The 25,840-nt window shown below is 42.7% G+C and overlaps 1 protein-coding gene across 2 annotated transcripts in view; it reads left to right on the top strand.

Moving 5' to 3' along the window:
• Positions 1-25,840, top strand: part of wwox (WW domain containing oxidoreductase) — a 126,555-nt gene that overhangs the window by 48,302 nt on the left and 52,413 nt on the right. The window contains exon 9 of one of the 2 annotated variants that reach the window (XM_027272772.1): positions 17,379-18,312. The exons of the other annotated variant lie outside the window; for it this stretch is intronic. Coding sequence (XP_027128573.1) covers positions 17,379-17,390 — 12 coding nt within the window. The 3' untranslated portion in view covers positions 17,391-18,312. Of the gene's footprint in view, positions 1-17,378; positions 18,313-25,840 lie in introns of those variants that run through there. 2 annotated transcript variants of the gene reach the window in all.

The raw sequence follows: 25,840 nt of genomic DNA, 5'->3' as shown, positions 1-25,840 counted from the left end.
TGCTGAGCCTTGCCTACTGTGAGTAGGAGCTCTCTCTTGCACCTCGGGGGTTAACCCCAGAGACAGGTCCTGCAACGAAGACATCAGCATTACCATATAACAGGCGTACGGTGAGATCGGGAGGTTGGTGCTGAATGTGAGCCACTTTTCCTTCAGTGTTCTTTTTCCAGTTTCTCTCCTGCAGACAGACGTTAGGTCAGGTGCTTTATCTGCTATCTGGTGTAACACACAGACGTAGTGACTCTGCTGCACACCCAGGCAACTTGTCTGTGTGCGCGCACGTGTGTGTGTGTGTGTGTGTGGTGCTCAACCATGTGGAAAGAAAGAGGAGCAGAGGTCCCAATCTACCCGCCAGCCCCCCTTCTCCTCTGTGGGGTTAGATGAGCTGCCAGGCCCTTGTAATAGAGTCCTCTTGGATGATTAGGAGCTACACAGGAGGGGGTCAGCTCCAGCCTGACTGGAGACACTGTGTAGGTTTCTACTCAGTGGTGTAGACAGAATATTACACAATATGCTAACTGGTATGAGGTTCACATCTTCGAGTGGAGCTCTCTGATGATGCACGGATTTCCTTTAGAGACCGTTTTTTAGACTATTTTTGAGGAGATAGATATAATGAATGTGATATTCCTGTCAGACATCCCCTGCTGTGCTGCACTATGTATGAGAGAGAGAGAGAGAGAGAGAGAGAGAGAGTGAGAGAGAGAGAGAGACATAAAGGAGGGGGAGAGAGGGAGAGACATTGGGAGAGAAAGATGTGTTGGTGCGGGGATGGATAAAAGCATACAATCCCATTTGGCTGTATTGACATGTGTGTTCCTGCCCAATCCTGTTACTGGGATTATTGTCCACGGAGATACCATTTCATTAAAGAAAACACACACATACTCAGACACACACGCACACAGTGGGTGAACAGAGATGGCCTGAGGCCTGGTTATGTGGTCCATTGCACAGGGAAACTGTGTAAATGGTTTATTGTGGATGAGTTGATGTGATGGAGAGCGTGTCTGGATCAATAAAGAACCAATCAAATGCTGACAGTCTGCTACTGTATGCAGTCAGTCATTCACCCCTCCTGCCTGTGTACAGTTATACAACATGAGTGTGAAGGAGACGTGAACAGTATTCGCGTTGAACGCGGAAGAAGTTGAAGAAGGTAATTTTGAAAAGAAACTTTTGAGAATAATTTCCCATTGAGGGATCAATACAGCTAATCTTCTAAAAATGTAATTTTCGCTGGTTAACGCTGCAGTATATGTTATCTTGTTGATAATGCTTTTTTCTGCACATTTTCACTCAGAACACACCAGTTTTACCTCTTTATAAGATGTCTTTCTCTGACAGTTTTGTTTTGCGAAAAACAAAGTCTCCTCCACAGCCACATCCTCTCTGCTCTTCCGGCTCCAGACACCTCAGGGAGGCCATTAGGATGTCTCCCCAGCCTGGGTTGTCTGACTCTGGGCTGAGCCAGAGTTGGGGCTGGGCTAAATTACCCAAGAGCCACAGGTCAGAGCCAGCTAGACCCTCATTGCCAAGGGACTCTCTCTCTAATAGAAGGGATCAGAACAGGCCAAAGAGCTAGAAACTGACCTGGCCAGAGAGACATCCTTTACTCACTTACCCTCTACTCTACTCTCCACATTGGCTCCTTCACCCTCCATCCCTCATACCTTTACAGCTTCAGAGCTTTTCTTTTTCCTGTGACCCTCAGAGAGGAGAAAGGTGTAACCTATCACCCCATCCTCACCCATACACTCCTACAGTTTTCCTTCCCCTGACCCCCCCATCCACCCCAACTCAACGCACACAAACACGCACACACACACGCCTCTCCCTCCCCTCTTTGTTGTGACATGGAGCTGATGGACTATTTTTCAAATTGATTTCAAAAATGTACATAAGCAGCCGATCCCCTAGCCCAGATTACCTATTGATTTTTAATATGAAAAGCTCATTATATAAGCAGGAACTGCAACACAAAAAGCTAGCCAACCTTTGCATAAATCCTTTAATTGAATTTCCAGAGCCCGTGGTTCTACATTTTTTAATTAAATCCATTTCTTTTTTTAAGGGTTGCTGTGTAATTTGCATGCTGTGAAGTGGGTGCTGTCCCAGATAAAGTGCCATTGATCCTTATTAAGGCTCACCTCTGGGCTCGCTGAAAACCAACCGCAGAAATTAAATGTGCTCATGGTGCATACACTTATTGCCCGCATGATAGGATTAGAGGCAGAGGGAGAGAGAGAGAGAGAGAGGGAGGGAGATAGAGATGGAGAGAGAAGGAGTGATGGGGTAAGAGGTGGGGAGGGGGGGGGTTATTATTAATAGTTGTTCATATTAATGTAATATTTCACCTTTCCTCCTCTGGGGTGAGATTGTAAAGAGCTTGTTTATAAATACAGCTCGGTCTTGGTATTATTAGGGTTTCTCATCAAACACACTGTGGTCTGATGTGTTGGTCTTTGTCGCTGTGTGATGGTAGCATTTGAATCTGCCAAAACACTGACAGATATGGCCGCACGTTTGTGTGAGTTTCACCCCGATTTTACTGACAAACACGCTCCTCTTCATATTTAGTTTCAAGCTAAGACAAGTTCTGATCATATATGATCATATATATATGATCATGTGTAAGTGAAGCCAATGATCAGATCTCTCATTGATCTTTTAGGAGGTCACGGTCTGCAATCCTTCTAAGTAGAGGCTGTTTAACTACCTATTTAGATTAAATGATACTTAATTTTCTTGTCCTTACCCTACTTAGCATCAGGTAACCGAGAGTGTGTAGGTGTGTGTGAGCAGCGATTTTTATCCTGCATTCGTGCTCTGTGATAGCTGTTAAAGCAGGCCTCTCCTTCCTTGTCTTCCTGTGTGGCTGTATGCAGACGGTAGAGTAAATCAATAGGGATTAACCTGTGACCCCAGCCACATACTTATAGCCCAGTCCTCGCTGCTCACACATCTCTCATCAGTTTCACTTAAACACTGGACCTCACTCAATAAGGCACCACACGCTAATTCATTTCAAAGATGGAGAGGCCCCTATCACAGACCTCTCTCTCTCACACACACACACACACACACACACACACACACACACATACATGCTCATAGCAACTTAACAAAATAATGAGATTAGAACAGTGGCTAATGTTGTTTTTATTATTTATTAATGTTTTAATTATGTACTTGATTCATTGATTGTTTGTTTGGTCTATAAGTTTATATGTGTGTAAAAGAAAAGAGTCTCACTGACGAGCGAGATATCTTGTCACATCTGTTTAGTATCATCGAAGACGGTGAAAAGCACTAAATATTCACATTTAAGCCGAATTTTTGTTTTAAAAAATGTAAGTAATTAGAGTAATTTATGTCAATTAATTGATAAAGTGTTAAAGCTCTAAAGGAGGATGAAAAACAATTGAAAAAAAAAAGAAATAGAAACATTCAACTTTTTAAACAGTTGGTTCATTCAAACTCCAGTCAGCTCCGGTTTTAAGAAACCGCACTATGACATTTAGTTTAGAGGTTAAATGATGGTGTTGCTAACAGCGTTGAAATATCCCATTTAAAATATTTAGCAGCAACTTGTGTTTTTTGTTTTTTAATTATTTTTTTGGCCTTTTCAAGCTTTATTTTGACTGAGGCAGCTGAAGAGTGACAGGAATGCGGGGCGAGAGAGAGACGGGGAAAGAGCCACAGGTCAGATTCGAACCCTGGCGTGGGGGCGGCTGCTCTACCAACTGAACTAAACGCCGCCCCAAGCAGCAACTTGTTTTTGAGAAACTAAGTTGCTGTTACCATGAATAATAAAACCAAAACTATCTGCACTGCCAGAAACCAGCAGAGGTTAATGAGGAAATGTTTTATTGTAACTTTGGTGAACTGACCTTTTAAGTGCTGGGATCCTTGTTCTGCTGGCTGAAAGTGGAAAAATATAATATTAGTTTATTTTAGTTAGTTGGGGGGGGGGGGCAGGGATAGATTATTTTTGTGTTCATTAATAATATTATATGTTTAATATTCTATATCTCGCATGATATAATGATTTAATTTGTGGTAATTAAATTCATTGTGTGTCGTGTTGTGCTGCTTGTGTGTGTGTGTGTGTGTGTGTGTTAGTGTGTGTGTGTGTGTCTTTTCTCTCTCTTCCTCCTGAAATATTGACATCGGTTGACTGATTGGTCTGATGTCTCTCTATTCTTTTGTGTACATGCTCATATGTGTGTGTGGCACAAAACACACATATGTGTGTGTGTGTGTGTGTGTGTTGAGCTGTGCAGTGTCAGCAGCATGTGCTGCAAGTATTGACCCAGGCCTGTCCTCTGCTCTGACTGGCTCTTGTCCATAACTTGTCATCTCTCTCTCTCTTTCTCTCTCTCTCTCTCTCTTCATTGTTGATCTCTTTGTGAGTTGATCAATGCGTTGCCATGTTTTAATAGTTAGTATAAATTCCCAACAACTTTTTCCAACACATCACAATTCATGTCTCCAGTCCTGTGATCCAGCCTCGTCCTTTATTGAACAGTTCTCAGTGTCTGGCTTGTTTGTTTTATCATTATTCTCCATTACATCCTCTGCATTAAAACACATCCGTCTGATAGGGGTTAGAGACGTGAATGACCTCAGTAATGTACAGACTAGTACCTGGAAGCTCAGCAATGCTTTTAACCCACAAACAGGTTCACATAAAGCTCGTCACTGAGTGATGCTGGAAGGTCAAACCACAAACAGAGGAGGATGTCTTTTCTCCTGGGACAAAACCTAAATATAAAGAACTTCTCACCTGTCCTTCCCCCGATTGTATAAGCAGATGATTTATTTTCAGAATTTCTTCTTTTAATGAACATTCTTCTTTTCTGCATTTAAAAACACACCCTATCACCTAAACCACTCTCTCTTTCTTTTACTGGTGGGCAGAAACACACAGTAGCTACTCACCGAGATGAAACAAAAGGCTTTGATTTCCCTCATTTCATTTCATAATCCAATCAATCAGACTAAAACAGCTTGGTTTCTTTTCTGTCCTCCCCTAACCAACCAACCATACATATTTACACACACACGCATACGGAGCGCCTCCTAAATGCATGTGGAGCAGGTCGTTCCAGTAGCGGGGACCCCCCCTGGGGTTAGACCACTCTATGTGTTATTGATTGCAATGCTGTTGCATGTTGTGCTCAATCATGTGTTCCATGCATCTAGCGTTGTCCTCTCCCACCTGGCCCATTAGATTAGACTAATGCATTCAACCATTGATTAGTCATTACACTCAGACCTGATCAGCCAATCGTCTACCTGGTTTGACTCTACTTGACCTGTGAACTCTGGATCTCGTGTCATCTCGCCAACTCTAACATGTTAAACACACACGGGGCTCACAGCTCCATCTGATATGTATCACGTCGGAGGTTAAAGTAGGTGCGGGTTCAGCTGGGTTCACTACCTGTATGATATTCGATACTGATAGCATTTTCACGCATTTCCTAATCACATGCAACAGAGAGCTATAGATTTTATCATCGAGCATGGAACTGTTGAACCTGCCATTGATCTTGAAATTTACCATGAATGAGCTCGTTGATTGGAGTGCATAAGAGCTCTTTACAGGAGTCAAAGTGAAACTATGATGTATGAAGTGTTTTCAAGAGTTTTCAGTTCTTTCTCAACCTCCGTTCTTGCATGGTTCCTCAGCTTACATAAACATGTCCCCTGCAGATATATAATCTATGTACATTTACTGTACAACCAAGCAAAATATTAAGGTATTTTACTTCTCTACTACTTTATTATTTTACTGTTTTTCTATTTTATGCTACTTAATACAAGAGGGAAATATTGTATATTTTACCCAACTGTACATACAGTGCTTCTGTGGTGTAATGCAGGGTATGAGAAGTACACACACTTACTTTTCAGTCACATTTGGTATACCTACTGTATCGCCTCTGATGCACATCATTCTGTTGGGTTGTGTGTTGGGTTTCTTTCCCCGGATGATGAAGGCATGATATAGTTGTCCAATTTTCATGAGTGGATGGAGTAAGGAACAAAGAATACTTATTATGTAGTTGTCACACCCGTCTGTTGGCCTGTATTTATTGCAAATTCTGCACCACCTCTGTGGCAAATGTTGTTTTCATAATGGTTGTTACTCCCTGAAGTTAAGCACAACGAGTTAAGTGTCAGTGTGAAAATAGTGTGTGAGCTAAATATGCAAAAGAAGTCTTACATGTCACTGTTGTAACATAGTCGTTGGACAGGCCACTTAAAAAGATTGGAGGCATAAATTAAGATTAAGATTAAGATTAAGACTATTCCCACATCTCCAGGCACGACTACACTACTGTACTTTAAAAGAACACTCCACCTATTTAGCATTACACTCCCTGTCAGATTCACAATGTTTAGATAAAATTGTTTAGACAAATAAAAAAAATAAAAAAATCAATATCAATGAAGCAGAACCAGATATATCAAATTATTTTCTACCACACATTTGTCCTCCTTGTCAAAACCTGGCGGCCACGTTACCCACAATGCAGCTCGCCTGCACATAATTCAGTCAGAGATTCTTGTATTTTGCTAATAGTGGCTAATGTAGACTCGAGCCGTCAAGCAGATGGTGGGTGTGTTACCGAGGGCTCGTGACTAACTCTCCACACACTCCAGATTTTTCATTCTCAAATTCATATTCAGACTTTGATGTGTAAAATTGTTGCACCTCTCCTTTAAAAGTAGCTTAACGCTCATCATTTAAATGCTGCCTACATGTTAATGCATCAGTAATAATCACCTAATAATATAATATGTAAACTCTGACAGGGGAGTATTTTTATATCTTTTTAGCTTTAACTCATGTAGTTCCTTCACCACTGGTTCCATACTCCTGTATGTAGCAAAGCAGACTTTACACTTGTTGTATACAGAACAAGAAATGATGTCTCTATTGGCTCTGCTTGACCATCCAATGTCAAGACTCTCACCTTGACAGTGGTGCTTAAGAAATAATACGTCCCTCTCACCTACCACTCCCATCCTCCTTATTTGCTCTTTTCCTTCTCTTCTTCTACAGTATTGAGCCAGTCTGTGAGGAATTGCTGTTTTAGGGACAGTCTCATTGATATGTGTGTTTGTGTGTGTGTGTGCAATGTGAAGCACAGAGCTGAGCGATTGGGGATAGATGTCCTCATTGGATATGAGCTGGCTACTCCGTGGCTCTGCATTAAATTTGTATTGAATAGGAAATTAATGATTGGATAATTTTATTGATGTTGCTGGTATTGAACATATAAACAAAATGTTCTTTTGAAGCATTGTGTGAGTGTTGCACCCCGGGGGGAGGGAGCAGTCCCAGTTGTGCTTAAGAAAGAATAAGTCCATGTTAAGTCCATAGTGTATTGGAAAAGAGAGCGAATGGATCGATGGGGACTTGGTGCTTGAGACACACTTTAATTGTATTATTTTCTTTCAGATTTCTGCCCTCCCATATCCATCTCAACACAGCAGTGACAGATTTGATATGTATTGCCGACATTGTCATGAAGACGGATTCGAATTTATTGAACAGTTTCAAAAAGGAATTTGTTCAGCTTTTATCAGTAGACCCACATGGACCATAAGGGGTTGTAGTTATAGTGTAGTGTTTGACAAAGGAACTGTTTTTTTTATTTTTTATGTTTTCAGTAATTTTTTTTTTCTAAGTGCTCTGATGCCTTTTTGTGTACGTTAAATCAATGCTGCACCACTGCTGCTTGGAAGTCTTCAGAATCAAACACTTACAACTTTCTCAAAGTGGAGACGGGCTGTTTCTTTTACTGTGAGTCGGATGGGAACAGATCAAAGAGACGAGAGATGGCGAGACTCTGAGTGCTGGAAACTTGTTTAATTAAAATGAAGCGATGAAGTGGGGATAGAGGGATGTTCTTTGATGCTTGTTCCGGATGCACTGTATACGTTATGCGGTTATTACAGATGATTTTTGTTTAAGAGGTTCTAGGAGAGGGTGGGACAGTAGGAGGTGTTGCAGACGCAAGGAAGGAGAGAAGGAAGGAGTGAGCTTGATGAAGTTTCTGATTATCCCACCTCCTCTGGCACAGAGAAGAATTACTGAATGCCATTTGGGTCAGTGCTCTTTATGGAACTACATTTATGAAATACATCTCTCCCCCTCTTTCTTTCTCTCTTTCCGTCTCTCCCTCTCTGTATCTCTCCCTTCCTCCCTCCCTCTCCTCTAATTGGAGATGCAATAAAGGTGTGTGGGGTCAGTGGTTCTTCAAGGTGAGGCCGCATGTGTGTCTCACTCTAATGTTCTCCTCCAGACACACGTGCAAACCGGTGGAGAAGTACCTGCCGCTCCAATCTTACATTTTCTGCCTTGCTCACAAAAACCACAGGTCTAAAACCGTTGTCTGCGCGTCAAATAACTTAACTCCTAACCGCTCACCGATTCTATGATAACTTTCTTTCAGTAATATATGGCTCTATCAGTCTATAGCTCCATGCTTTCTGCCCACCTCTCTCAACTCTGCTCCATGTCCTTGTGCCAGTCTGTTAAGCCAGAGGGCACGCTGTGGGTGAATCAGAGGCAGAGCTCTGCCAACACACCCAGCAGGAGGGGCCCTGCCAAGGGTGCCAAGGCCTCGAGAGAGAGAGAGAGAGAGAGCAAGAGAGAGAGGAGGGATGTGGGGAGGAGAATTTTGGATTCTCAAGATGGAAGTGAATCAAAGAAGATGAAGAAAGAAAATTAAAATAACAAGATGCGACGTGGATGAGAAAATACACTTTATATTACACGAAGGAACAGAGAATGACCTTTTCTGTCATCTCTCCTCCAAAATTGTTATTTTTGCTGTGCTGAAGATCCAGAGCTGCTGGAAAGCCACAAGTTTACAGTGAAGTACAAGCTCTTTGTCTGAGGAGCGCACAACCCAGTACCATTTTAAGCCAGTAGGGGTCATTGTAGTTCAACTGTCTGAGCAGAGAGAGTCCACCGGTGAGTGCTGAAGCTGCGGGACAGACAGCTGCAGTTCATTTGCTCTTGAGTCACAACTCACTCTGTTATCACAGGCTTTTCTGAATATATGGAATTAAAAATTTAGCATACATTTAAACAGATACACCCTCTCCCACACACACTTTATAATCTTTTTTTATTCAGTTAAACTTTTTGATAAGAGTCGAGTACATTTAAAAGCTGGTGACCTCTGCAGGAGGCCTCGGGTCATTTAGGTATGCTTGATGCACCACTCACCTGAAGTCAGGCTGGTAATGGCACAGAGCCTAGTGGATCTTTTGATTGGTATCCTCATGATTCCTCGTTAACACTTAGTACCAAAAGGGCAAAGAGAGTAAGATCAGGTTTACACTTGTGAATGAACAACAAACCACCCTCTGCTTCACCTGCCTGTTCAGCCTAATTGATTTAGCACTTGAGCTGATAATTTAATGTCCAGGACGAAGAGGGCTTTGCCTCCAGGTATTGTTTGAGACACCATTGTGGAGGAAATAATTACAGTCTGTTCTGTTTAAAAGGCTTCCTCTTTCATCAGGAGTGCTGAGGAGAGACAAACTCTCATTCTTTCTTCCTCTGTTTGTGTGTTTTTGCGTCATACAACTCCAATCTGTCTATTTTGAAAATGTGTTAGGCTCCATGTAGTCTTTGTTTTAAGTGAAAAAAGACAAAACCTATTTTTTCTTAAACGTTTCGGGGCAACTAAAATGAGCGAGACTTCCAAGATGTTTATAAACGTATACAATCTGTATCTGTTCATCCTCAACTCTGTACTCGTTTCAAAGTCTTATTCTCCACCCTTAATTTGCTTGCATACAAATTAAGCATGCCACCACTGCCATTGACCTCCAGTAGATGAATATTAGATGAAGCAGCAGCCAATACGTGAATAGCTGAGTTCAGGACGGCAACGATTTTAATGGCAGCGAGCAGCCATTAACAGTATATCTGAAAATAGACAGAGGATTTTCCATAGATCATTAATGACGGGAAATCTATCCCTCTTTCCATTCCTCCATCTTTCGATATATATCTCTTTTCTCCCCTCGTTCTATTTTTCTACCTTTACTGTATTTCACTCATGTCATATTTTATTTGTGCACAGTATATTTCAGCTTCATCTCACTGCCAGTGCCCACACACAGTCTTCAGAAGGCCTTTCAGGGCTCACTATTAAAATGCATCAGATATTTGAATAGAGCCCACTAATGTCTGTTTAGTATATAATCCACGTCCCCTCCTCCCATATTCCTTGTTATTCTAGTTTAGTGCTGTAATCAAGCAGGGCTTGCCAATAAAGTTTATTGTACGGAGCTAAGTGTCAATATCACACACACACCCAGGGCAGAGAGGTCTCTTTAATTAGAATAGGAGAGAGCAGGCTGTGTGTGTGTGTGTGTGTGTGCATACGCATATGTTTGTTTGAGCATGTGTTTATATGTATGTTTGGATTTTTGTTGATTTTAACCATCAGTGACTGTAAATGCCATTCAGTGTTAACCGCAGGCCCGTTCTTTGTAAAAGTGACAATGTGTGTGTGAATAAAAAATGTGATGCCGGGGAAAAGAAAATCATAAATGTGACACCAACATCAAAAATTCCACTGCTTTTATGAACAAATCAATTCTAGCTTTACATGACTATCGAGCCCGGATGTTTTGAATCTATGTTGAGTCTGAACAAACAATAATCCCCACTATATGAAGTATTGATTAGACCTTCTCCCTCTCTGTGTGGCTTTATTAAAGGTACAATTGTAAAGGTCTTTATGATGATGGTATAACCTGACGGAAGAAAACTTTCACAACTACCGTGTGGCAGCGCCAGGTGAAAACAGGCACTCTCTTTTAACATACAAACCACATTCAACCACTTTGAGTTCAGAATATTACGATGAAAAATGTTTTTCATCAGCTACTTAATTCAGTGTAATTTAAAAAAAGAATCTGAGAGTGGAAGCCAGTTTTCATTTTCCTGTCTGGCTCTATCTTTCTCGCTCCACTCTTTTGCTATTTTCCTATTAGGCCACTTACAAACAGCCTGGTTAATATGTAGAATCATATTACTGATATGAATTCTTTGATAAAAGACAATTTGAGCAAGGGCAAAATTGAAAACACCTCCCACTCCTAAACACCCAGAGTCCCACGGTGGTGAGGGGCGGGCTCGCAGCTTCAATCAAATAGTAAAACACAAAACCATTTCCCATTACAATGCAAAGAGATTAAAGACAGATTAAACGCACTCTATGGGAGCCGGGGCCTATGCCAACCACAGATAGCTGTGTAGTCTGACGGGGGAGAGGAGAGGAGAGGAGAAGATGAGGAGATGATGACAGAGGAGAGGAAAGGGGAAGAGAAGAGAGGAAAGAAGGGAGGAGAGCGATGCAGTGAGGGAGAGCAGATGGAGGAGTAATTTGCGTGGGATGTGGTAGATGGGGGAAACATGGCTGTGTGTCAGTGCTGAGCGATGCCTCCCGTTCTGTAAGAAATCAATTTAGGGCGGGACGGGGACGCCGTGCATACAATAATTGAATATTACTGCTTACTATCTCCTTCACATGCAGCTACTCTGCTCTGCACCGTGAACTGTATGGAGAAGTGAATCAGGCGGTGGAGCGGGAGATAGGGGTTAGGGCAAAATATTGAAGAGGTTCAAGTACTGTACAGATAATAAGTTGATACTCTAAGTAATCTCTTCAAGTTAGTACATGATTGAGAGGAGGAACTGTGAGTGTGTGTGTGTGTGTGTGTGTGTTTCTATCTATCTATCTTCTCTGCCTGCCCACCCTCTCTCCTCTCTCTCCCTGTCCTGTCCCGTCTATCTGTCTGTCTCTGTGAATCTGGACCCTGACCTATCAGATCCGTCAATCCTGTCTGGGGCCACATGGCATGATCAATAATCACAACTGTTAATCAATGAGCTTTTAAATAAGCATCGACCCTGCTCACAAGGTTAGCCTCGTTTATTGGTTTACATTAGTCTAAGTAACACAATCAACTGGTCATAAGAGCAGATATGTCTTCAGAGGATCAAAAGAAAAGTTGTTTCAGCTGTAGCAGCGTGACATTTTTTGACATCTCTGGACAAAAGTTGACTGATTAGACAGCTGACCCTCATGTGAGCTCTCATTTTCTCATGTAGAAAAACAGGGGAAAAAAGCACATATTGGCAAATTTTACTACTCTACAAACAGTTTGTCCGCATTACAGTCACTATCTCCTCAAGTGTAAAAAAAAACCCTGCGGAAAGTCAGGAAAAGCCAGTAAAAAAACAGAACAGTCCATACATCTCCACCTGTAATTAAATGGAAAAAGGTTTTCTATGACCGCATATCATGATTATTCCAGAATTGATTAAATCAAAGTTAATTCAGTCTTTAATTTGTGCCTGATTTCCACTTGGTTCCTCTGCACAAACTGCTCATTAATTCTTTGAAATGATATCAGACCGCTCTGTTATACGATCATTGAATCATCTCCGAACATAATAATCATCCATGTATCATAACGGATGATCAGGAAACATTTAATTAGGATAATTACTCATTAATCCACAGAAGGAGCTTTTTTGGAAGGTGCCTCGCAGATTGTTTGCACAGTTTTGTGCGCGGATGAGTGTGTGCATGTGTCTTTTGTCTACGTGAGTAACTGTGTGTACATATGCATGCAGCGTGGTCTCGGTAATATTCGTCACTGTCTGATTTACTGTAGTAAGGTTGCCATAGCAGGCTGGGATCCACTGCATTTGTCTCCATTTCTTAATGGTATTTCAACAGCTTCTACACCAACGGCCGTTTCTCATTTTAATGACTGGAGAAATGACTGCGTGTGTGTGAGTGAGTGTTTATGCACATGTATTTTTTTTCCCCTTTCAGTAGGATACAAAGATAGAGCTGGGCTACCTGTGCTGCTGTTTGTAAAGACAAAACAACATCAACAATATTTCTTTAGTTGAGTGGGAGTTCTGATTGATGTGGTAGCGACCGGTGGCTATTGAAGTGACTATTGTTACACTGGTTGACGTGATTGAAATTGGGTTTCTCTTCTGTCCTGCTCACACAGATGACACCCCCCCTCCACCCCCCCACCCCTCTTCTTTCTCACACACACACACACTCAAACACAGAGATGGTTCCTACAAGATCTGACAATTACAAGAGGGGCTTTTAATCAATCTGGAATGCAGCTCAGAGGGGCGAGTGATGGCAGGGGAGGAAAAGGAGTGATTACTCCCTCTCAATCTTTCTCTCCCTTTCCTCCTTCTGTCTGTCTCTCTCTCTCTCCTCCTCACTTCTCCTTTTTTTACATGGTCCGTCCCCTGTGATTTCAGCTACAGACTATTTAAACAACCCCACTCCTCACTTCCCTCACTTCCCTCTCTTTCTTCTCCTGTTTTTTTCCCCCCCTCCCTCGTAGCGCTTCATGTTTGACTATTAGCTGACATGCACACAGGGAGCATCGCTCATCTCCCCAATTTCTCCTCCTCTTGCCTCACTCCCACCCCTCTCCTCTCCTCTCCTCTCCTCCTCCTTCTCACTTCTTTCTCCTGCTCCATGTGTAACTATTAGCAGACATGCTCTCGGGGAGTCTGATGAATATTTTAGCAGCCGCGGGGAGGGGCTCCAATCCTCCTCCTCATCTTCCAACACAACTAATGGACCAGAGTCAGTGTTTTCCTTTGCACAACTTTACATCGTGCTCTGGGTTGATTGCACTTGAGCACAAACTGTGACATTACACTCTGGTCTGTCTGGTTTGTCCAGGTTGTATTAGACCAGACTAGCAGTGACGGGACTGGAAACACTGGGACTGATTGGACTGTAGCTGGGCTCTGTTGAGGTGCAAGATGACAGAAGAAACATTCTCAGAACATTTTGAATCCTTTAATGTCAACGATTGAATAGAGTCATTGTAGAATAAGAGAGATGTTAAAGCTCACAGAATTCTCAGTATTTTCCCTTCCTCCTTACTCAGTTGTTGTTTTTTTTAGATTAGTTCAGAGTTTCTACCATCGTTTCTCTTTTATTATGTTGTGCTGTTCTTCTCTTCTCTAGGTTTTTATATGTTGCCATGAGGTGAAAAACATTCTGCTTTTGATTTCAACTCTTCGTTGGACAAAACAAGACTTTGAAAGACTTGACCTTGGATTCTTAAAAAACATTTTTCACAATTTTCTGACATTGTATAGATCAGTCAATTCCATTGAGGAAATAAACTGCACTTTAGTCAATAATAAGATTTATCGTCAGTTGCAGCCTAACACTTCAGCCTGTTTTCACTGCTTTAATAGCTGGATTTTAAGTGCTGTCTTTGTAACACATCTCCATACACCTGCACTCTCCTCCCTGAACTCTCTTCCATGTCCAGCTGACGGTGCACACAATTAACCACATGACTGGTAAGAAAATTACCGTGTAAACACAAACTCACTCCCAGTGACGCGAGTGTGTGACGTTATTTGACTCTGCTGGACATATCTGTCTCCTTATTTGTCTCCACTTATGTCCTAGACTGTTCAGTTTTTGAAAAGCACATTTCTGCCAGTGAACCCAGCTCCACACATTCATACAGTATCTCCTTGTGGTCCCATTATCCTTTCACTTGTCTTTCTTGCTGGTTCACTTCCCTTTCTTCCCTTCACACCTTCCATGTCTTGTCTCTCTGTGTGGTACAGTACACACTGTGTGTGTGGGTGCCTTTACAGTGTGTGCGTACATGCACGCTAATCTTTAGATGAGGGGCTGGTGGTTAAATCATGATGCATAGTCCAGGGCTGCTCTGGCCACTGTCATTAATCAGTACAGGGGCGGGGGACGTATCTGCTTTTTATCCATCTCTTAAATCAGTCACTGCAGCTATCGGCAGCCCTCCCTCCTCCCCCCACCTCCTCCCCTCCATCTCCTCCCTCTCCCCCGGCCCCCTCCTCCCCCCGCAGGCCGCTGATTGAAGTGGCATTGTTTGGGAGACAAGCGGCGCTCAATCAATAGGCAGTCTCACTAAATTACCGTTTGCATGAAAAATGAAGGGCCGCCCAACCTGACTCCATTCAGCTGGGGATGTGCTGTGTGTGTGTGTCTGTTGTGTGCAGATTGGTGCGAGAGATAGAAATGTGTGCACGGGACGTACTGTACGGGAGAGAACTGTGTGTGTGTGTGTGTGTGTGTGTGTTTGTCAGGGGACAGAGAAGACAAAGTGGGCAGGTAATAGAAACAGGGTGTGCGTCGTTCTCTGCTACAGTGTAAAATCTTTGGGAGACCACCTACAGCTGCAGAGCGATGCAGGAGAAACAGGAGCTCAGGCTTTCCTGGTCATGTATTGATCACAGCTTGTTAAGGACTTCTGCTGTGGGCCCGACACCGTGACCCTCACCTTTCCCCTTCACCCTTCAACTTTACCTTTCACCCTCACCCTTGACTGACCTGCTCAGTCTCCCTTCGTTTATCTCCAACCTCTGCAGCTAAGAGGAATCCGGTGTGGATATATCTTTTTGGATTTTTATGTGTGAGTGTGAACACATGTAGTGACCTGCTGTCAAAAAAATAGACTTTCCCGGCGTGCAGTGTGTGTGTTTTTGTGTGTAGATTTTGGATGGCCGGGGTAGGGCTGGAGTGAGGTCTCAGCCTCTCTGCCTGTTTGTGCTCTGCCCTGACCTCTGGCTATTAATCATCTCTAGATCTGTGTTTACCCTCAGTTCAGCTCTCCAGCACACAGGCACCTAGAGGGGCAATTAGAGGAGGAACCGCCTTCCCAGTGCAGAGGATTGCCCCCCTCTTCTAGGCACACGCAAACACATATAGACAAACACACACACACATCTGAGAAGCAGGACCTAGCCTCACTCAGAGAGCCAGCTATAATGTTTTTATTTACTTTAAAAGCATCCTGCTGTTAATACAAGTGGCATATCACAGTGCTGCCATTATATTTGTATGGGAGAGAGTTTGCGCATCTCTTTGTTCAAGCGTGTTATATCTGTGTGTGCGCGCGCGTGCATGTCTCCCACCCCCACAGGGCATACCAAACATGCATTAGTATAAGTTGCGCAGGCTGAGTCTCATCCAGTGTACATATGGTAATGGATGGTTTGTGTGGAACATGTCAGCCACCTCATCATGTAAAAGCCTTCCTGTACAGGAGGGAGCATAGAGGGCTGGCAGGTAGGCATTAGGCAATATAATGGCCTCTATTTTTACACTGTGGAACACAGTTGAAGAGGCGACGCTTATGAAGCTTTCAAAAAAGCAGACACGCAGGTGGAGGGGCGGGGGGTGTTATGAGTGGGTAAGTGAGAGAATAAAACTGCTTTTCAAAACTGCTGGACCTGACTGTTGGACCTGTCTGTGCCAGTGTGTCTGTGAAAACGTGTGTGTTTTTGTTCGTGTGTGTGAGCAACATATTCATGCCTTTTTTTAAAATTATTATTATTATTAATGAAACCAATAATGGGCAGTCCAGTGGCGATGTGTAATCCATGTTGTTGTTATTGCTCAGATTGATCAGAGGAGTGGAGAGAGGGCCTTTTTTTTTAATGACCCGCTCTGATCGCTCACCATCTGGATTGTGGTGCTTCTAACCGCTGCCTCGTCTACTTTACAGTGAAATCAGCCTCTGTGATCTTAAGCAGATCAAGTATTGAGTCAAGGCATCAGCCTTTGTTCATTTCTTCAGATGCTACATCTTCAACTGCATCACCACCGAATACACCACAGAACCTTAACGTTTCCTTGAACTTTTGCAGTCAGTTTCAGTGTCTACATGCATTCTTGCACGCTAACATGCCTTCACCCATGTCTGCAAATCGTGGGAGTGTGCCAGGGTCTTGTGCTGAGTGGATGTAGGCCTGCCCTGGGCCCAGGGAGGTAGTTAATCTCTGTGTGTATGACATGTGTGAGCTCAGGGTATTGTACTGTATGTTTCCCTCTCACTCAGCTGTACTTAATGTAGCCCATAAAGGCTACACAACAATAAGCTACGCCTGGCACTCAGGCCACCATTCCGCACTACACTAGCCCGCTGAGCAGGATAAATGACTCCTATAAACCTGTCACACACATACATACACACATACTGGAGCGTGCACAGACTATAGAAAGTCATCTCCCTGGCTGTGGAGAATCTGCTGTAGTTCTCAGTGAGGTTGTGTGAAGTTTGTTTCACTCTGTGCGGTGTACGGTAATAACCGGAGTGCCGCTCGTAAAAGAAATCTGAGGTAAGAAATATGGGCGGAAAAGCCTTCTTGTTATCTGGGATCCTCACACTCAAAGGATATTAATGGAGGCATAGCATTCATGTGATGGTTCCATTATGCATTTGTGCATCAGTCCCAATTGATGCCATCCCTTTCTACTCCTTCACCTCAGCCTAGTGTTTAATCAGTGGCTGAAGACAGATCCAACTTCCCTAATGTCCTGGACCTCCCTCTGCATCTCACCCAAGAAGACTGATCTACATTAAGAGGGGATAAAATAGCCCTTCCATGTGATGGCTAGCCACAGTGTTCGTAAATGAATGCCATTTAAAATCCATAAAACTGTTATTCTGCATAATACCTTATGAATATATGTGTGTATGAGAAGTAGTTAAGTGTCGGTGGGTTTTTGTGTGGCCAGCGATAGATGGCCCTGGGATATGTTTAGGTGTGTGCACTGTGTTTGTGTGTGTATGTTTGCATCTCACACTGTGTCTGATGTTACACACACCACTATTATGAGTCCCTGAGATTGAGAGGATTTTATCTATCATTTTTACAAAAAACACCCACTAACCGTCCCGACTGAGTGCATTGTAGTGGGAGCAGTGAAAGAGCTATTAGTCTATTTATGGATCCAGTGTGGTGTTTATCAGTCACAGACTGACTGTGGCACAGACAGCATCATCTGGCCCCTCATGTTGCTTTTAATGATTTTCCTGTTAAAGATGTCAGTGTCATGTTGCTCTTGTTATTTTCCCAGTTGTCCTGGCAACCACAGATGAAAATGGTGCATCCAGGTTTAGTGGCGCCCAACGTGATTTTGATAAAAATGTAAATGTGATGTAAATCCTAATATTTATTCTTTCACTTAAAAAGAAGAAAATGAAAAAGGCTAAAGACATTATCTCTGTTTTTTTATGTCTTGCCTATTTTGGCACCAGCTGTGGTATTCATAAATAAACCACACAGATAATAGTCGTCGACGAGAAATCCATTTTCATTCTTGATATTTATTCAAGCAGTTCTCTCCCATGTTTATACAATCCAGAGTATTAAAAGATTGATTCAATTTTATGTTTTGGAATAAAATGCAAACAAAAACAGATGCTTGTGTCTTTCTTCCACCCTCCAAGCTGAGAAGGTATTGTGGTTTATGTAAACCGAAGAGCTCTGAGCTCTATTCTCGGCCTGGAGCTTCCCAGAAAGACAGAAAGAGAAGGTGGAGATGGTGAAGGTAGACTGCTGCGCTATACAGCAGGAATACTGTGTGGGTGAGGCTTAAAGATGTTGTCTGTCTGAGGCTTGGTACAGCTGGTAGAATATGACCTGATTTAGTTTCTATAATGGGTTTGTGTACCAACCTACAGCCCATCCTACAGGATAGACTATAAATTTGCAGTCAGGTTCTGAAAATGTAGAAATATTTGTTTTAATCATCCTTGTTATCTAATCACATGTTATGTTCTGAATGATTATTATTGCTGCTGTGCAGCTTTGTTTCTGTCCTTGCCTCTCTAAACTCAACCGGTCGTGGCAGATGGTCCGTCCACAATGAGCCGGGTTCTGCTTCTTAAAAGTTTTTCCTTGCCACTGTTGCTAAATGCTTGCTCATGGTGTGAGTTGTTGGGTCTTTGTAAATAATATTATTAAGTGTAAAGAGTACAGTCTAGACCTGCTCTACATGGAAAGTGTCATGAGATAATTTCTTTTAAGATTCAGCGTTATATAAATAAAACTGAATTGAACTAAAAGATTACAGGACCTCATTAAATTGATTCTTTTGATTCGATAAACACACAAATACCTGGTGCTACATTTTGTGTCATAATTGTCACAACCTCTGCTGGGTACTTTGTTCTATTTATGGTGGGTATGTGCTGGTTCTGTCTCCTGTGCAGGTCTGCCTGGTTTACTGAGCTACCAACACAAGCCTGGCTTCTCTCTGATTGGCTGTAAGGTTACGCTTACCCAATCAGAGTTTCCATTTTGAGTTGAGGCTGCTGTGAAATGCCACTGACCCTGTTGTTCAGGGCAGCTGTTCGTGTTTGCACCTTTTGTTTTTGTTGTTGTAATTGTGTCTAGTTTAGAGTTTAATGCATCTTTTATCCTAATGCACAACTTTTCATAAATATATTATATTATATTATATTCTATTATATTATATTATATTATATTATATTATATTATATTATATTATATTTAGTTTTAGATTTATATTTGACCATGGTTTTATATTTTCTTGGAGTTTCTAGGAGTTTTAAGGAATGTAATCAACCTTTCCATCTACAATTTCACCTACCTTTCCCCTGGTTTGCAGCCATATATTGCCTTATCGAGCTCTTGTTCCACCTCATAGTGCTTACACACCGGGACACACTCATTACTGAGCACTAATTAAAGGCATATTCTCTGTGTCCTGTTTTGCTGTATGCTCATCTGTGGCACGGACAGGAGGGCGTCCTTACTGAGCAGTGGGGGAGGGGAGCTACAGAAGGTGGGATGGGTTGATTTTACATGGGTACAAATATGCAGGGGGGAGTGGCAGCCAGACAAGGGAGTAGTCAAAGCACCCTTCATGTAATTTAAATGCAATTATGCACCCCCCCACACCCTTTTCCTCCATGGCTTACGATGCTGGGGTGAATAACGAGGGCGTATCTTCATCGAGTCCTACCCAGGGAACTAGTGTTTCTGTCTGGGGCCAGCCTGGCTCTTGCCTCGGCTCCAGTCACCTGCTCCTCTTATTATTGGACATTATTCCGCCGGCAGAGCAGAAAGGAAGAGAGGAGGGGAACTTTAATAGCACACCTGAATGGAGGGTGTCATATAATCAATGCATACAGGCCTGCATTACAGGCTGTCACTGAAGCTCCATCACACACCAGCAGAGAGGAGGAGGGAGAATGGGATATTAACTCTTGTGAAAGGAGGGATGGGTATCAGCGGCCTGAAATTAAATGGCTTGCTCTAAAGGAGATGAGGCCAGAAATGAGGCAACGGTTTGAGTTGGAGTTCAGCGTACGTGTTTTGCACAATATTTGCCTCTCTGCTGCAAATTTGTGCCCTCTGATCAGCTCTTTGTCTCTCTTTTCCCTTCCTGTTACCTGTTATCACTTGTTTTGCACATGCTCCTAGCGATGCGATTGATTGATATGATCAGAGCAACGGGTCTGCACTGTTTCCATGCATCTGACATTCAGTTAGAACTTCCTCAAACAGAAGTTCTCTTAAGAAGTTTTCTGTGTTTTTATGCGTGTGTGTGTGTGTGTATGTGTATTCAACTGCTGTCGTCAGCAGACTGTAATCCCTCTGAGCCTTCCCTGTGTCTGTGCGTGTGTGTATGTTTGTGTTAGTCCATTTTTTCCCGGTTTGGAAAATGCTGGACTGCATGTTTATGTGTGTCTGTGTGTGTGTGTGTGTGTGTGTGTGTGTGTCTGTGTGTGTGAGAGATGTTCAGCGGAATGCCCTTTGATACAGAGTTTTAGAAATGCAATTTCTTCCCTTTCTGTATATGGGTGTATTCATGTTGGGTTTATTAGAATATGAAAGTGTTGCGCCGCGGTGCCAGGGTTGGCCTCTCCCTCTGTCCGCTCTCGCTCCCTCGCTCTCTCTTTCGCTCGTTCTTTGGCCTCCGCGGTCTCTCTGGCTGGCTCATGCATTAGAGATGAGGGGCTAGAGAGAAGAGGGAGACCAACGCCAGGGGAGACCAACAGCTTACACCAGGAAACTCGCCATTATAAACAGGATCAACACGCCTCGCATATCAGACACTTTCAAGTCTGTGGGTATAGGTGGGAGGGGATGTAGTAATGAGGAATAGGCGAGCGTGAGTTTTTAAGCTTTTATGCACTCTTTTTAGAATATTGTCTTACTTTTTACTTCTAAGTTTCAACACGGGTTAAAAGGACAATCTTCCTTCTTTAAGCTACAATGTTACACTCAAATAGTGACACAGACCTCATGCAGTCATCATCATCAGCTGTCATTATGATCATTAACACCTTGCAGTGAATATGAGATTACAGGATGATAGAAGAGTTGTTGTTGTGTAGAGAGAAGAGGCTTTTCAGTTTAATAAAATACTTGTTGATGACCAGTCATCCTCTCCAAACTATACTGCCAAGTCCCATGTATGTGTGGCCTTGTGTATGTATGCTAACACAAATGCGAGTTCTTTCTTCTGGCTCGTTTCCCTCTGCCTGTCTCTCTCATTGCTCACTAACTTTCTGTAACTTTTGTGTGTCCTCCTTGGTCATTGAGTTGTTTGATAATACCAGGAGAAGAGTTGAGTCTCTGTTCTTGGTAGGTGCTCTGGACAGAGGGGCTGCTTGTTTCAGGGTCTTCCCCTGGAGAGTAGATTTGGTGGGGGGGCGTATAGGCACAAAAAGGTAGACTCACTCCTGGGGCCGGGTCTCTGTTCTCCCTTCAGCAGGAAGGATGAGGTCAGCTCTGGGGTGATCTGCACGGTGGCACAACCTGGATCTGTAAGAGTCAAAAACTCGTCTATCTTGTCCTCATAAGAGGAATGTTGCTATTCTACCTTTTCAATTTTACAATGTTTGTGATGATTTACTGTGTCTGTATACACAGACTTTTTCTTTTTATTGAATCTTACTATGCTGTTACCATGAACAAATAGGTGGAAGTGTCCCAAACTGATCTGTAGGACTCAAGACCAATCAATACATCTTTAAATTACTCTTCAATACAAAGTATGATTCATCTTTTGTTTTTTTGTCTATTGTAAATCATCAGATATGCTATAAGAGTACAAACTAAAGCACTAAAACCTTTTTTAATGTACAGCGTTGTGAGCAAATGAAGCATGGAGTGGCACAAATATAAGCTATCAGTTTCAATAAAATGAATGATATGAGCACAGAGGCTTAGGATAAAAAAATTATTGCTTTGGTACAATATTTTACTTTTTGGCACCATTTCTCGGGTGAATAATGCATCTAAATTCATGTTCCACACTGAAACTCCCCTATGCCCAGATATAAAGCACTGTGGAATGATATATTAAGTATTATAGGAGACCATCAAAGAACAAGCGAAGATACACACTATATTCTCTAAATGGAGAGCGGTTAAGATTTACTAATTTTAATAGAGGCTTACTGTAATCTAAGCGTGTATTATGGAGTAAAATATAAATATCAGATTAGACTTTTATTATTAAATGACCTGAAGAAGCTTGATTGTAACCTCTCTATCAAATATGATTATTAACTGACTGGTGGCCTCCACAAGTCTTTAGACATTGATAAAGTCCAAAAATGGACTCGTACATAGGCAACAGATGTGCATGCAGTTGTGTTTTTTTCCACATTCAGAGTTTACGTAGCTGGACATTAGTGCACAAACACTGGTCTCATGATTCAATTTGCATCACGCAAACCCTTGTGGTTGCAGAAACTATAAATTGGGCATTACACTTTATTTTACATTCTCTGAAAATGTGTTTCATTGTTTTAATGAACAAAAAATCAACTGTGTTTCTATTCCTTTTACTACCTTGGCTTCATTTCCGACTGCATCCTGTTAACTGTGGTGATCTTTACTGTATTTTTCTCCTTGAATTAGGTCTTTATGTTTTTAATTTGCTAATAGATACATTAAATTAGCCCATTTGTCTAGTGCCTACTACCTTTAGACTCTCTTAGAAATCACTTTTCTTTTTCTAATCGCTGACCTCTCGCAGTCAGTATGTGGTGGTCCATCCACTGCCCCCCATTCCACTGGCCAGGGGCTAATGTTCATGAGGCCTCCATCCAGACAGGGGCACTCCTCTAGCCTCTGACCCCAGCCTCCCCCTCCCTCACCTGGGTCAGCCCGCAGAGGACAGGGCCTAGGAGAAGATTAATGGAACTCACTGCTGGAGCAGGTGTGTGTGTGTGTGTGTGTGTGTGTGTGTGTGTGTGTGTGTGTGTGTCTGCATGAGAAAGCGAGAGAGAGGAAATGCACATAGGCCAGTGTGTGATAGAGAGACTGTGTGCTGGAAATGGGAACAGGAGTTATTTACTCATAGACAATAATGAGACAAATCTAAATGAAATTTCTTTTACAGTGTTGCCTTGAGGAGTGATTTTGTCAATTACTAATTGGATTCTTAAGCAAGTTTATTGATGTAATTTCTGTCTTCTTCAGGTAACAAGTGTAACCCTTATTTAGCAGGTGATTATGCAGCCCCACGTGGCACAAACCCTCTCTCTCTCTCTCTCTCTCTCTCTCTCTCTCTCTCTCTTTCTCTCACACTCTTGCTCTCTCTCTCACTCTCTCCTCCTGTGTGTGAAGAGTGCTGTTTCAGCAAGGTCTTCTGTTCATTCTCAAGGTGTCCTCCGTGCCGGCTCTTTTCTGAAGGGCCTTTTAATGGATTGGCCTGATATACCTTCCAAATGGAGCACTTTGAGCGTTAATTCGCTTTCTGATAAAGATCCCCCCTTTTTACCTTCCCTTTCTATAAGTCTTCTCCCCGATATGAAGTACACAAGGAAGGGCAGATGAGCACAAAATCCTCTCTCTGTGTCAGGCCGGGTGGGAAAATGGACTGGGGTGAAAAAGAATCAATTGGATCCCCATTCATGTGTTAGTGGGGTGGAATGAGTAGAGTGTATTGTGGAGAATGGCTGGAGGTTGTCTCTCTACCCCCCCCTTCTTCTGCCTCCACAGACTGGCCCAGTGTCTGGGGGGGAAATTGGAGCCTTTCTGTCGGCTTTGTGGCGACAGCAGGGGTTATCGCCGGGATCTGGCCATTGGCAGGTATAGCTGTCAAAGCTGTCACTACCTCTGAACTCAGGAGCATGCCTGCACACATACAGTATGTGCACATGCAGACAGCAACACGCACACATACACTCAGGCAACAGCCCTGCTTAGCCCTAACCAATACACATGCAGTACACATACACAAACAAACGAAAACATGCACACACAGACATGCAAACAGCATCTAAATTATGGAAGTATGCTATATAAGATAAGCGGTACATTTTTGGACAACCTATTACCGCTCCAAAGCTCATTCAATCTGTTAACCCCCGGCGTGCTGGAGTCCCACGCTGCATTTTGGCTGTTCCCGAAGGAGCACAATGGAGGTGGTTTGACCTGTTTGCCCACTCAAGTGTGACATTATTGTGCCGTATTTGCAGCCGGACTTGAAAACTTCTTTTGCTCAAACTACAAATTAAACATCATGTCTCTACACAAGTGCTTACATGGTCAGATTCTTATGAATAACTTCCCACCCGCCTTCATTACCCGTCTCTGCAGGAAAGTACTCTATGTCTACTGGCCCTCTGATGCAATGTGGTGAGCTAGAAGCCTCTGACTCTTCAAACAGTTTCTCTTGCGCTCAATTATTTATTTATTTTCTCTGTCACTGACTGAGCGGGAGCAGCGCTCTGAGCGGTTTGTGTTTCTTTGTTCATCACTGGAAATAGAGGGTCGGAGTAAAGCCCCTTTTCTTGTCGTCTTGGTTGGTAGTTTATTTGTTTGATCAGTTCGCTATATTGTGTTTTCAGCTTGTGTGTGTGTGTGTGTGTGTGCGTGTGTGTGAGTAAGAGAGAGAGAGAGAGAGAATGAACTGAGAGCATCTCTCCCATCCAAAGAGAAAGAGAGAGAGGGAGAGAGAAAGAGAAAGAGAGAGAGATAGAGAGAAAGTAAACTCATGTTTACAGTGTTGTCCCAGTGGATGAGGGCTCCCTGCGGTTCAGCCCAATTATGAGCGGAGAAATTAAAGCAGCCCAAAACATATGCACATCTTGGCTCTGGAGAGGAAGAGAGAGAGAGAGAGCAGAAGGAGTGGAGGAAGAGGGCAAAAAGTGCAGAGCACAGGACCCAGTGGGCTCTCGCTTTGACCATTTGGCAAACACACTAATTACACGCTCTCACACACACACACAAATATACACACATCTGCAGACGCTTTGTCGCATTTTGCAGCGGCTTGACTTAATTCAAATAATTCCCTTTCCATTCCTTTCATTATTGAGTGCGCTTTGACTTCTTCATTATCATATTTGCTCTCTGTCAAACGCACCAGCATTAGTCTCATTTGTGAAAGAGTTGATTCGGTCTTCTCTCCTCTCCTCCCCCCTTCTGCACGGCCCCGTCCTCCCCTTCAGCGAGACACTGAAAGACAGAGACAGAGAGCTAATCCAACAGCATGTTTGATGCATTTTTAAACAGCTCTGGACTTTTTCAAGTTTCCAGCCAACAGAAGATCTCATCTGCTATAATTTAATCAGCGGGTGGAATCACACTGCATATTTAAGCAACATTAAATATCTTCCGTTCTCCCTCTCCGGCCACTTAACTGAGAACAGAAAAAAAAAGAAGGATTTTATTTTATTTCCTGCAAATTTCCCCCCATTTACAGTCTTTCATCTGGCACTTAAAAGAAGCAGTGATTTGTCAAGTAATTACCATCTCTTTTTTTGTAAAGAGAGAATGTTCAAGTGCTGTTAGGAGAGTCGTGGTTGTTCTGGCACACGGAGTGGAAAGCTGTAGAAGGACTTTAAAAGCAGCGTGCGTGCTCACAGGTCAAAAAGCTGCTTTTACACGCTACATCCAATCTATTTAAAGTATTACACGGTTAAATCATAATGTAAATCTAGTGTTATTTATTCT

This window comes from Larimichthys crocea, chromosome XXI, assembly GCF_000972845.2.
Source record: "Larimichthys crocea isolate SSNF chromosome XXI, L_crocea_2.0, whole genome shotgun sequence".
In the NCBI taxonomy this organism is placed as follows: domain Eukaryota; kingdom Metazoa; phylum Chordata; class Actinopteri; family Sciaenidae; genus Larimichthys; species Larimichthys crocea.
This window is presented reverse-complemented; position numbering and strand designations above follow the sequence as displayed.